The 13,457-nt window shown below is 41.5% G+C and overlaps 1 protein-coding gene across 1 annotated transcript in view; it reads left to right on the top strand.

The window, feature by feature from the left end:
• The window catches only part of Ddx58 (DExD/H-box helicase 58), a 48,897-nt gene that overhangs the window by 2,831 nt on the left and 32,609 nt on the right, over positions 1 to 13,457 (top strand). Inside the window, exons 2-3 of the mRNA XM_027403381.2 lie at positions 7,011 to 7,145; positions 13,263 to 13,444. Of these exons, the coding sequence (XP_027259182.1) occupies positions 7,011 to 7,145; positions 13,263 to 13,444 (317 nt within the window). The remainder of the gene's footprint in view (positions 1 to 7,010; positions 7,146 to 13,262; positions 13,445 to 13,457) is intronic.

Raw genomic sequence — 13,457 nt, forward strand, 5'->3', positions numbered from 1 at the left:
GTAGCTGATGGAAGCAGACACCCACAGCTAAGCACTGAGCCAAACTCCTGGAATCCAGTTGCAGAGAGGGAGGAGTGATGAGAAAAGGGGTCAAGATCAGGCTGAGGAAACCCACAGAAACAGCTGACCTGAACAAGGGGGAGCTCATGGACCCCAGACTGATAGCTGGGAAATCAGCATAGGACTCACCCAGATCCTCCTGAACATGGGTATCAGTTAGGAGGCCTGGTCAGTCTATGGGGCCTCTGGTAGTGGATCAGTATTTATCCCTAGTGTACGAATGGACTTTGAGAGCCCATTACACTCAAGAGGGATGCTCTCTCAGCCTAGACACTTGGGGGGAGAGGGGCTTGGCCCTGTTTCAAATGATTAAACAGACTTTGAAGATTCCCCATGGAAGATTGCACCCTCCCTCCCTGGAGAGCAGAAAGGGATTGGGTTGGGGGGTTGGTGTGTGGCATGGGAGGGAGAGGGAACTGGGATTTATATGTAAAACAAGATTGTTTCTAATTTAAATTTAAAAAGAGAGGAAAAAAAGATTTCAAAGGATAGCTAATTCACAATGCAATTTTTGTTTTGTTTTGTTTTTGAGACAGGGTTTCTCTGTGGCTTTGGAGCCTGTCCTGGAACTAGCTCTTGTAGACCATGCTGGTCTCGAATTCACAGAGATCTGTCTGCCTTTGCCTCTCAAGTGCTGGGATTAAAGGTGTGAGCCACCACTGCCCTGCTTTTTTTTTTTTTTTTTTTTTTTATTGGAGTATCATTGGTTGTTTTTTTGTTTGTTTGTTTGTTTGTTTTCTGAGACAGGGTTTCTTTGAGTAGCCCTGGTTACCCTGAAACTCACTCTGTAGACCTGAGTTAGACCAGGCTGACTTCTAACTCAGAGTAACACCTGCCTCTGCCTCCTTAGTTCTGGGACTAAAGATGAGTGCCACTAGCATCTGGCACCACAATACAGCATTGTTGCAAAATAAATGTGGCAGGACAACTTAAAACTAAAAAACACCTGGGTGTTATCAAGCATCTTATCAATATTGTTGAATTAGCTCATTAGTATCATGAAGATACAGGTTGTTTTTAATGCAGTCAGAATGACTGTGAGGCCACATATACAATTTTATACCCCATAAAATGAGAGTATATCAACTTCCTCATATCTGTAAGCTTTCTTAAATACAACACTACATAAATCTTAAGCAAATGTTCCAAAGCATGGTTTATATAAATTCATTCTTCAATTTGCAGGTTTGGGACTCCAGGAAAATGGTTTAAGTCTGTTTCAGTTTCTTTATCTGTATGATAGGAATAATAATGTTTGAGGATTTTGCGAATAAATGTCCATTATACTACATTAGCAATGGGCATTCTATGTCCTTAGAATTAATCATAGGACTTTTAAAAAATTATATAATTTCAAAGCATCATACTTTAGGACCACAAGATGGCCTTATAAGTAAAGGCACTTCCTGCCAATCCTGCCCACCTGAGTTTGATTTTCAAGACACCCACTTGGTAGAAGGAGAGAATCAGCTCCTGCAAGTTGTTCTCTGGCCACTCTGCACATTTGCATGCATCACACACACACACACACACACACACACACACACTCAAAGAAGCAAATAAAGAAATAAAGAACAATAACAAGAGTCCGTTTAAATAACTCTTAACTAAAAGAAAATCAAAATATTGCTAGCCACTTTTAAAGTAAAGCTACCAATCAACCCACACACTACACGTTTAAGATATCAGTTAAGGGGGCTGGAGAGATGGCTCAGAGGTTAAGAGCATGAGCTGCTCTTCCAGAGGTCCTGAGTTCAATTCCCAGCAACCACATGGTGGCTCACAACCATCCGTTATGAAATCTGGTGCCCTCTTCTAGTGGAAGCAGATTGTTGTATACATAATAAATAAATAAATTTAAAACAAAAGATATCAGTTAAGCCTCCAAACAGGGAAAATTACAGCTTAAGTGTATTAATTGGTAATTCAAAAGAATGAAACTAAGGAATTAGTTGGCTCTATTAAAACATAGCAATGTGCCGGGCGGTGGTGGTACACACCTTTAATCCCAGCACTCAGGAGGAGGAGGCTGTCTGGTCTACAAGAGCCAGTTCCAGGACAGCCTCCAAAACCACAGAGAACTCTGTCTGGAAAAAAACCAAAAAAAAAAAAAAAAAACCAAAACAAACAAACAAAAAAAACAAAGCAATGCAAACAAAAGACAATAGCAATGAGAAACAGTAATAGCCAGAAAGTCCCAAGGAAAGCAAATCAGCTAAAATAAAGAAAAAAAATGTCCTTCTAAGAACTGAAACTAATAGAGTTCCTCCAGTTAACTGCAAAAAGGTGCATGTTTTCATATTCCAGAGCAAACAGTTAGAAATGAAACCTTTTCCTAAGACACAAAGGATTCTTAGAAATGAATTAAAAAAAAAAAATGAGTCAACAACCCTTTCACAAAAGAGAGTGTGGGATGTGGGGAGGAGATTTAGCTTAAAACATAGGATGATAAGGGCTGGAGAGATGATGACAGGTCTCGCAGAGGACCTGACTTGGTTTCCCAGGACCCAAATCAGGCTGCCTATAACTCCAGTTCCAGAGGATCCAACACTATCTTCATATGCACATATCCCCCCACAGACACTAACTATACACGTAATTATAAAACACAAGCTTTGAAAAATACCACGATAAGCTGGGCAGTGGTGTTGCACGCCTTTAGTCCAGCACTTGGGAGGCAGAGACAGGAGGAGCTCAGTGACTTAGAGGCCTGCTCTACAGAGTGAGTTCCAGGACAGCCAGGACTGTTACACAGAGAAACCCTGTCTCCAAAAACAAAAACAAAAACAAACACACAAAACAGTGATAAAAAGAGGAAACAAAGTATTAAAAACAATTGAATTTGGATTGCTTTTGCCTCTGCTTTGCAAAGACTATTAGGGTTCAGCAAACTTTGGGTTATAATGGGGAATATGCATTTATGCATTGTGATAAAGTCCAGATTAGGATGCAAGTCTGTACATGTTTTAGGTCTCCTCAAGTTAATTCATAGTTATACTACAGCCATGAGATTGGCCAGGTGGTGGTGGCATGTGGAAGGCAGAGGCAGGTGGATCTCTGAGTTCTAGAACAGCCTGGTCTACAGAGCAAGTTCCAGGTCAGGCAGGGCTAAACAGAAAAACCCTGCCTTGAAAAGACAAACAAATGCCAAAAAGCAAACAAACAAAAAAAAAACTTTCGGTAAGTTAAAAAGATATGTAAAAGACTGTGTAATGTTTTAAAACTCAACCTTACCCTAGAGGAGCACTGGATGGGTAGTATTCTCAGTATCTATTTCTTAGTAACACCTTCCAGACACATGGATAAACCAGGCACTGTGTTCAGTAGAATGTAAAAATGAATGAAACATGTCCATGTCACAGTGTTAGGGAGGAGAAGGTAAATACACAACTATTGTGTACAATGTAAAGTGTCTTACTCAGAGGTTTCAAAGAGAATAGGGAAGCACAGAGAACAATTTTAAAATCTCTACCATGGGAAGCTGAGGACATTGGGGGGGTGGGGTAGAACAGCAAACAGTGGGAACTGTCAATTTTTCCAAAAGATGAAGTTTCTTCTGCTTTGAAGTCCTGGTGATTTGGATGAAATCATTACTGACTTGTACTGGATATGGTGGGCAGGAGGATGAGCCATACCAAGTGCAAAGTATGAACTGCCCAGGATGTGTGTGACAAGACAGTTTAACCCTGAAGGCCTCCGCTGTGGCTGGGACACATCTGGTCGTCATGGTATATCTATCAGTGATGGCTGGTCTAAGGGAAGATCATGTCACAGGAAGTAAGAACACAGCTGTAAGAAATAGGACAGATTACAGTAATAGGACAGCTAATAGCTGTTAGCAAGAGGACAGATGGACTCAAAGAGGTAAGGTTGTGGACGCAGGGAAGCTGGGTGAAGTGACCAGATGGGTTGCTGTTATGAGTTGAATTATGTTGGGGTGCTAATTCCCAGTAACTCAGAACATGATCTTATTTGGAGATGGGGTCTTTACATAGGTAACTGACTAAAATGGGGTCATGTTGGAGTAAGGTAGTATACTGACAGCCATGTGTAGGCATAAAGATCAAGAAAATGCCTTGTGAAGATAGAGGCAGGCGTGTAGTGAGAGAGCTACAAGCCAGATGAGGAGCCAACAGTGTGAAGATGGACAGAGACTGGAGTGCAAGAGGTCATACGTGCAGAATCTTGATGGCTGCCTAGGCTGAAAGAGGCAAGGAAAGCGTTTCCTTCTAGTCCTTGATGGAAGCATGGCCTCACCAACACCTTAATTTCAGATGTACATATCTGCTAGGTAGGCCTGTTGAATACCAGTTATCACCTGCTCTATCTCTCATGGCCCCTAACACGTACAGGCTTAGAGCTGTGAAAAATGTGTTTCTACTGCCTTAAGTTATGGGTTTGTGTCAAAGTGTCATTCCAGCCACGGGAAGCTCATACAGATGGCTTAATGAAAAGGACAGTCACAGGCACTGCTTAGGATGTGTAGAAAATACCAGATTGCTAGTGGGGTTGCAAAATTGTGCAGCTTCTTTGGAAAATGGTTTGTCAGTTTTGTACAATGTTAAAAACAAAGTTGCTGCATGGCCCAGCAGTCTTACATTTATATGTGTGCCTAAGAGAAGTGCATTTGCACAACAGTTGTATAGAGTACTGTGGTGGTTTGAATGAGACTGCCCCCCCCCACTTGGGCTCATATATTTGAATGCTTAATCACCAGATTGGAGAACTGTTTGAAAGGATTAGAAGAGTTAGGAGGTGTGACCTTGCTGGAGTAGATATGATCTTGTTGAAGGAAGTGTGTGTCCCCGCCTCTCTCTCTCTCTCTCTCTCTCTCTCTCTCTCTCTCTCTCTCTCTCTCTCTCTCTCTTTCTCCCTGCAGATCAGAATGTAGCTCTCAGTCACTGCTCCAGCCTGTATGCTGTCACGCTCCCTGCCATGATGATAATGGACTTACCCCCTGATGCAAACCCCCAGTTAAATGCTTTCTTGTTAGAAGAGTTGCCATGGCCATGATGTCTCTTCACAGCAAAAACTAGTAACTAAGAGAAGTACTCATTACATTTCTATTCAAAATAGACAAAATGTAGGCACGGCCCCTGTTGACAGTGGAATGGACAAGTGCAATACGAAACCTCCTTGCAATGGAATTTCATTTGACTTGTTGCAATCTTATAGTATAGCTTTTTATTAAAGGAAAGAATGAGAGCATATACAAGATGAATGAACCTTAAAACATGCCAAATGAAAGTCACCAGCTGCAAAGACCATATGCTACATGGAACTAGTCACATTTATAAATGTCCAGATGGGAGCTGGGGCTGTAGCTCAGTGGTAGAGCACTTGCCTCACAAGGCCTGAAAAGTCCTGGATAGTAAAGTCTATGAAGTTGTTAGTGATTGTCTAGTGTGAAGGGGAGAGAGAAGAGAGTGATTGCTAAATGGGTAAAGAGTTTCTTTTTCATTGTAATTCAATAGTTGGGATAGAGTCCAAACTCTAAAATCCATCAGGTTTTTCCCTTGAATAGAGAAAATGTGACTGTTGAATGTAGAAGGAGATTTTCTCCATCTATCTTGGTCCCACTGGACTGGTTTTCCTCTGCCTACCCGGTCCCACAGCCACTTAAGAAATAACCATTCAGAGACTTAATATATATTTATAATTGTTTGGCCATTGGCTTAGGCTTCTTACTGGCTAGCTCTTTCTTGATTACTAATGCATTTCTATTAATCTATTTAATAGCCTTCACTTACTCTTAGCCTTCACTTACTGTTGACGCCTGGGGATCCTGCCTCCTCAGCAGCTACACGGTGTCTGTCCTTTCTCTTCCCTGCCTGTTTGTTCGGAATTCCCGCCTAGCTTAATTCTGCCTGTCCATTGACCAAAACAGCTTTGTTTGTCAACCAGTCTAAGAACATATATTAACAGCATACAGAAGGATGTCCCCCATCAGTTAACAGTAACTTTACTGTTGATAGAAATCCTTAAATGGGAGGTAAAGTAGAAGACTTCTGCTCCTTGCTCTTTCCAGATACCTTTGCTGAGTGTTACAGGCCGGGTCTCCTAGTCTCTTAAGAATGCACTGAAAACCCCACAGGCAACTGATTCCCCCCTTTGGAATTCGTACTCCATCTGCTATGGAAAAAAATGGATATGTGAGGCCACCGTAGGATGGTGGTTTGGTTACTTCCTAGGTAGAGTTAGTGTGCATATTCAAAATGGATACCATTTTGAAACTGTCAGTTGCTAGTGTTTCCTGCCACCTGCTCTCACTGGTTTCTTTCTTTTTTTTTAAGATTTTATTTATTATGTACACAACATTCTGCTTCCATGTATATCTGCACACCAGAAGAGGGCACCAGCTCTCATAATGGATGGTTGTGAGCCACCATGTGGTTGCTGGGAATTGAACTCAGGACCTCTGGAAGAGCAGTCAGTGCTCTTAACCTCTGAGCCATCTCTCCAGCCCTTTCACTGGTTTCTTTAGCTCCCTCTCCTTCCACTTTTCTGCTGTATTTTTTTACTCTCTTAACAAAAATGTAGAACAAACGATCACAGTGCTCACTGTGTTTGCTAGTCTACTCTGCTTGTTACTGATGCCATGGGGTGTTTGTTCCCACCCCATTCACTTAGTTAAACCATTGCTTCAGAGTTTTGAATGAGGAAGCCTTTCTCCTTCCATGTAACACCCTCCACTGTGGCTTCTATTTACTGTGGGGAACTGATATTTTTTTTTTCAAAAGTCTTAAAGACACTCCTTTCATAGCGCACCCTGAGACCCTGCACCCATTTGTGTAGAGGATGGGAAATGTGTGCTGATGAATGAGTGCAGTCTGCTGCTTCTGTTGTGACTTGTTAGGACTTCCAGCCCATGTGGGAAGGTCTGCTGTGTTTCATCTCCCAGTGATGAGTGGTTCTGCAGGCTGCTCACTCATCTTTGTTTCTGTTTGCAGATGAAGTCCAGTATATCCAGGCTGAGAAAAACAACAAGGGTCCCATGGAGGCTGCCTCACTGTTCCTCCAGTACCTGCTGCAGCTACAGACAGATGGCTGGTTCCAGGCCTTTTTGGATGCCCTGTACCATGCAGGTTGGTTCCTTCTTCCTACTCACAAATCAGAGTACTTAACTGCTGACTTAGAATGCTGAAAGGAAAAAGGGATAAGGGACTAATTTTGAGGCATCTGTATGTAGTTTGTGCCTCATTGTTCAAGGAAATAAAATGCTATTTTCAAGCAGATGATAGAGTTGTCTACCAGAAATACCTAAAAGAACCTACAGAATGGTTGTTAACTGTCGGGAAGGTGACAGTATTACTAGAATGCCAATCTCTTTCAAGAGGAGAATGAGTAAATAAGTTTTATAGTGTTTACACAGTGGTCTATTATACTCAGTGAAGCTCTGTGAATGTAAATGACACAATCCACTGAATTGTAGGCATGCAGTATTAAATTTTAAGTATCATAAACTATAATAGTTATAAAGTTCCACCTGAGCCAAACTAAACATATATTGTTAGGGAAGCAAACAAATGCCTTGTAACTGTTCAGACAAAACCAAAGGAGTTGATGAGTTAAACATAGTATATTGTTATTTCTGGTGAAGAAACAGAGAGGTGAGAAACAGAAGGTGTACCTAGTACTAGAGTATTAATTCTTTGTGGTTTTTTGTTTGTTTGTTTGTCTGTTTTTTGTTTTTATGAGAGTGTCACTCTGTGTAGCTCTCTGGCTGTCCTCGAACTCATAGAGATCTGCCTGCATCTGGTTCTGCTGAGATTAAAGGTGTGCATCACCACACACAGCCAGTAATATTCTGATTCTTAAATGGAATAGTTGGCTCACATTGGACTACAATTGTGTTATGTGTTCCTTGGTCTCTGATGTTGGTAGCATATGGAGTCAGTCTTAGCTAGAGATGAATGACATCGTAGAGATGTCCAACTTCCTCTTTTCTGTACATGAGAAAGCTAAGGCCTGGGGAAATGCTTTGCCAAGGGTCACACAGCTAATTACCAGAAGTGCTGGAGCTGGGACGTGGACCTCCTGGCGCTGATTCTGTTTGAGTGGCTGCATTGACATTAGAAGGGGAAGTCAAGCATTCCACTTTGGCATCCAGTCAGTCCTGTACTACTTAGGGGACTTGAGTCACATTCCTTGCCTCTCTGTTGCCCAGCTTACTCCCTGGTGAAAGAAAGCAAAGGGCACTTTTCTTCAGTGTTAAAAGCAGCAAACAAGAAAATATATGTGAAAAATCAGGCACAGTGTATATGTCTTGAAAAACAAAAGAACAAAAAGAAAAGAAAAGAAAGACCAAAGAAAAGAAAACCAGGTCAGACAAGGAAAATTTGTCAGCTGGCTGTGGTGGTGCACACCTTTAATCCCAGTGCTGCGGAGGCAGAGGCAGGGGAATTCGAGGCCAGTCTGAGCTGGTCTCACCATTGCAAGAAATATAGCTATCATGTTGTAACATGGCTATATTGAATTAACATGATACTGTTAAGGCAAACACACTGCCTTTCTCAGGTGCCTGTGTCCCTCAGGAAGCCTTACAGTGCTAGTGTGATGATGGCAACAGTTTTATGAAAGTAATTTAAGTAAAAGAGTTTAAATGTCATTTATTATAAAATAAAGCCTGATTTTCTGCTATTTCTAGGATTAGTAGTTGATCATTGCTTCTTTTTCCTGCCTTACAGACTGTAACATATTATCTATTGTGCATGTCAGTGATGCAGGCTTATCTTACCTGCTTATTTTTAAATAGTGTGTGTGTGTGTGTGTGTGTGTGTGTGTGTGTGTGTGTATCTGTGAGTGGGCATGTGCTTGTGAGTGCACTGCCTGCAGAGGCCGGACATTCCCTTGGTGCTGGAGGAACTGGCAGTTGTGATGCTTTGACATGGGTGCTGGGACCTGATCCCTGGTCCTCGGCAAGGACATTATGAACCTTAATTGCTGAGCCATCTCCCCAGCCCTTACCTAGCAATTTAGAAGGCACAGAAGGGGATAAACAGACAAGTAAACTAATCTTTTGTTTGTTTTGTTCATCTCTCTCTTTTTTTTTTTTTTGTTTTTCGAGACAGGGTTTCTCTGTGTAGCTTTGGAACTTATCCTGGCACTCACTCTGGAGACCAGGCTGGCCTCGAACTCACAGAGATCCACCTGCCTCTGCTTCTGCCTCCCAAGTGCTGGGATTAAAGGCGTGCGCCACCAACACCTGGCGACTATTTTGTTCATCTCTTATGTAGCCCTCCTCAGAGAATCCATTGTTTTCCTTTTGGGTGCTAACCAATCTGAGTATTTAAGTCTTTGTCTCTTAAGCAAAACTTTTACTGTGAAAGTTACATGAGATTTATTAGAAAAAGTCTTGCATTTAGGCAAGAAAGGGAATTTTAAAACATCTATATTGGAATGTAAGAGGTGAAACATCTCTGCTTGCAGATATGATGCCAAGCACAGAACCAAGAGGAGCAAAAATAGACAAATGGGGCTGCACAAAATCCAAATCTTTGTACATCAAAGGTCACAAGCACCAGAGTGGAAGATCATCCTGTAGAATGGGAGAAAATGTTTCTGGATCCTACATTTGATTAGGATTAGCATCCATTGTATGTAGGATATATATTATAACATAGAATATAAGGAACTTTTATAACTCAACAGAGGAAGCCTGGCTAAAAAATAGATAAAGTGGATTGACTGCTCAGATGGGATGGTAAGAGGGTTCAGCTCCTGAAAGGGCTTGCTGCAAAGCCTGATGATCTGAATTTGGTTCCCAGAACCCATGTGAAGAAGCTGGATTCGGCAGTGTGTGTCTGCATTCTGAGCATTCTTATGGTGAGATGAGGGTAGAGACAGAAGAGTCGCCTAGAAGCTCCTGGGCCAGCTAGCCTTGAGTTTGGCAGAAACAAAGAGAGACCCTGCCTCAAAACAAGGTGGAAAGAGAAAACTAACTCCTGAAATTTGTTGTCTGACCTCCATACATGTGCCATAGCACTTCTGTATCTCCTCCCCATGTACAATATTAATAAAAAATAAAGGATTTGGCATTTCTTCAGATATGTAACTGGCCATGAAACATGCGAAAAGATGCTCAAAGTCACTCATCCTCAATGCAATGGAAGTGAAATCTCCAGTGAGTTATTGCTGCACACCAATTATTTCTGTCCAAAAAAAAAAAAAAAAGTACTCACGAAGATGTGGAAAAATTGTAAGTTTTGTGCACTATTACAGGTAGGCTGTAAAAAAATGTATTACTGCTATAGAAAGTAGTTTAGAGTTTCCTCCAAAAAAAAAAAAAATCATTGCATTTTGCAGAAGATCCATACCAGGGATGTTTCCCAAAGAATTAAAGCAGAGCTTTGAAGAGAGAATTCCTACACTCATGCTCATAGTAGCGTTTCCCACCGCAGCTAGGACAAAAGCTGAGCAAATATTTTTCATCCCAAATGTATTGGTCAGGGTGGTAGCACTCCCCTAGCCTGTGATGAGGCCTTAGACTCAAACACATCTCAGCACCACAGAATAAACAGACAGTTAAAAAATAAGTAAAATTTAAGGAGAAACACATACAGTAGAACCCTTTTTAGTTTTACAAAGAAAGGGAAGCTCGCTTATGCTATCACTTGGATGAACCTTGAGACAGTTACTAGATAAGTAAGTCACAGTACAGCAACTGTTCACAATTCCACCTCCACCAACAGAGCCATAGAAACAAAATAGAGTTTGCAGGAGGTGGAGGGAGGGACAAAGGGAATTAATTGCTCAGGGGCAAGAGGAAAACATTCTTGTACTGAACTATGCATTTAAAGGTGGTTAATTATTTTTTTAACTACAATAAAAGCATGAGTGAGGTTATAGTCTTATATTTATGAGCCATTATTTTTTTCTAAATAATACATGTAAATAAATACCTTTGAAACATGTATAGAATAACTTTAGAAGTTATGAAGAATGTTGCACAAGTGATATGTGCACTCTCCTGAACACTTATGTGTTTTCTGAAGGCTTTCTGAAGATGATGACGTTTATTGGCTGTGCCTCATCACACATGTCCTTAGTGCTGGCATTTGCTGGCTATGGCTCATGCACGTTTCTTTTTCTTCTTTGTTAATGTTTCATAACTTCACTGAAAGGTATGAAGTGGAAAGACACTTCAGGGTAGATATCATATTGAGATTGTCCTAACAGAATCCAGGGGATTCCTTTTCATCATGGTGAAGCTTCTTTGTGTGTGTGTGTGTGTGTGTATATTGGGGCTGGGGGATTAACATGCACATTCCTTTATGTGTGTGTACATATGTGTGAGGGCCCTTTTGTGTAGGACAGAGGTTGACATTGTCTTTCTCAGGAGCTTTTCACCTTATGTTTTGAGACTGGGTCTCTCATTGAACCTGGGTTTAGCATTTTTGCTGGACTGGCTTGGATTTTAGGGCCACACTTCTGTACCTGGCTTTCACATGAGAGCTGGGGATTGAACTCAGGTCCTCATGCTTGTGTGGTGAGCCATCTCCCTGGTTCTGGAGCTTTGTGTTAGTTTCTTGGGTATATAGGAATAAAATCCATTCATTATCTCCCCAGGCTGAATGAAGTAAATGTGCTTCTTAAGGTTAGGCAAGTCTGGAGATTCTGTCCAAGAACCTTAGAGTGAGATATTCTTGGGTTACTGTAGTTGGAAGTCATTTCCCCTCCTTGATTTGCCCCTTGGTGCATTCTTTTTGTTGGAAGTCATTTTTAACTCCTTGATTTGCCCATTGGTGTATTTTTTTTTTTTTCTTAAAATGGTGTAGAAGGAAAACTCTTCAAGGGCAGGAAGTAAGATTCCTATTTCCTCTTGTTTTCCTTACTGCTTCCTACTGAGAAGATAAATATGATTAATTTGACTAATTTAAAAGTAAATTGGGAGGTAGAAAATAAGACTCCAGCCGGGTGTTGGTGGCGCACGCCTTTAATCCCAGCACATAGGAGGCAGAGGCAGGCGGATCTCTGTGAGTTCGAGGCCAGCCTGGTCTTCAGAGCGAGTGCCAGGATAGGCTCCAAAGCTACACAGAGAAACCCTGTCTCGAAAAAAAAAAAAAAAACCAAAAAAAAAAAAAAAGAAAGAAAGAAAGAGAAGAAAAGAAGACTCTGTGGCTAAGAGCACTCACTGCTCTTGCAGAGAACCCAGATTTGTTTCCCAGCACACATATGATGGCTCGCAAACATTTGTAACTCCAGTTCCAGGCATCTGGCACCCTCTTCTGATCTCCACAGGCATCACACACACTCATGGTACACATAGACACACATAAAATGAAAAAAGAAATAAATATTTTTAAAAAGTAAATTGAGGGTTATTATTAAAGTACATGGGGGAATTTTGAAGATTTTTAAAAGATTTTATTTATTTATTATGTGTACAACATTCTGCTTCCATATATATCTGCACACCAGAAGAGGGCACCAGATCTCATTACAGATGGTTGTGAGCCACCATGTGGTTGCTGGGAATTGAACTCAGGGTCCCTGGAAGAGCAGCTCATGCTCTTAACCTCTCAGCCATCTCTTGAGCCCCAAAGATTTTATACTAAAGTCAAATACAAGACTTCATATTTGTCCTTAGGGCCTTACCCTGAAAGATGACTGTGGGAAGACTGAACTGTTGGGTGCCAAAGTGAATATTATTTCCTTTTTGGAAAATCATGTGAACAGCTGTATTAGTTGACTTTCACTTTTGTGGCTAAATGTCTGAGGAAATAAAAGGCAGGGAACAGAGCCATGTGGACCTATAGCTTCTGCACCCAAGTGTGATGAGGCAGGGCACCATGGTAGGGAGCACACAGTGAGGCAAAGTAGCACTTCCTGGTGGATGCAGGATGCAAACTGCAACTGGAAGGAGCCAGGGGCACGATGCATCCTCAGAGTGCATCGCCAGTGAGTAACTTACCAGCGAGGCCACAGTTTTCAATCGCTCCTTCTGTATGAACTCGATGTGCTAACGGTGATGGAACCAGTGCTGGCATGGTGCAGTCACTTCTAAAGACACCCCCTACTGGGGACTCAGCCTTCAGCCTATCAGCCCCCCTGGGCTGCTCTGCAGACTACAGAAGCTGAGGCCATTTGCAGTTGGTTTTGAGGACTCTTCCCATAGATTCAAACAGTATTCCTATGGTTTTGATGTCAAAGCGTTTTATGTTGGGCTCATTTAAGAAATCCCTATTTTCTTTTCTTTTCAGGTTACTGTGGACTTCATGAGGCCATTGAAAATTGGGATTTCCAAAAAATTGAAAAGTTAGAGGAACACAGATTACTTTTACGACGTCTACAGCCAGAATTTAAGGCCAGAATTAACCCAACAGATATTCTTTCTGAAATGTCTGAATGCTTAATTAATCAGGAATGTGAAGAAATCAGACAGGTAAATTAACGCA

This window comes from Cricetulus griseus, chromosome 2, assembly GCF_003668045.3.
Source record: "Cricetulus griseus strain 17A/GY chromosome 2, alternate assembly CriGri-PICRH-1.0, whole genome shotgun sequence".
NCBI lineage: Eukaryota > Metazoa > Chordata > Mammalia > Rodentia > Cricetidae > Cricetulus > Cricetulus griseus.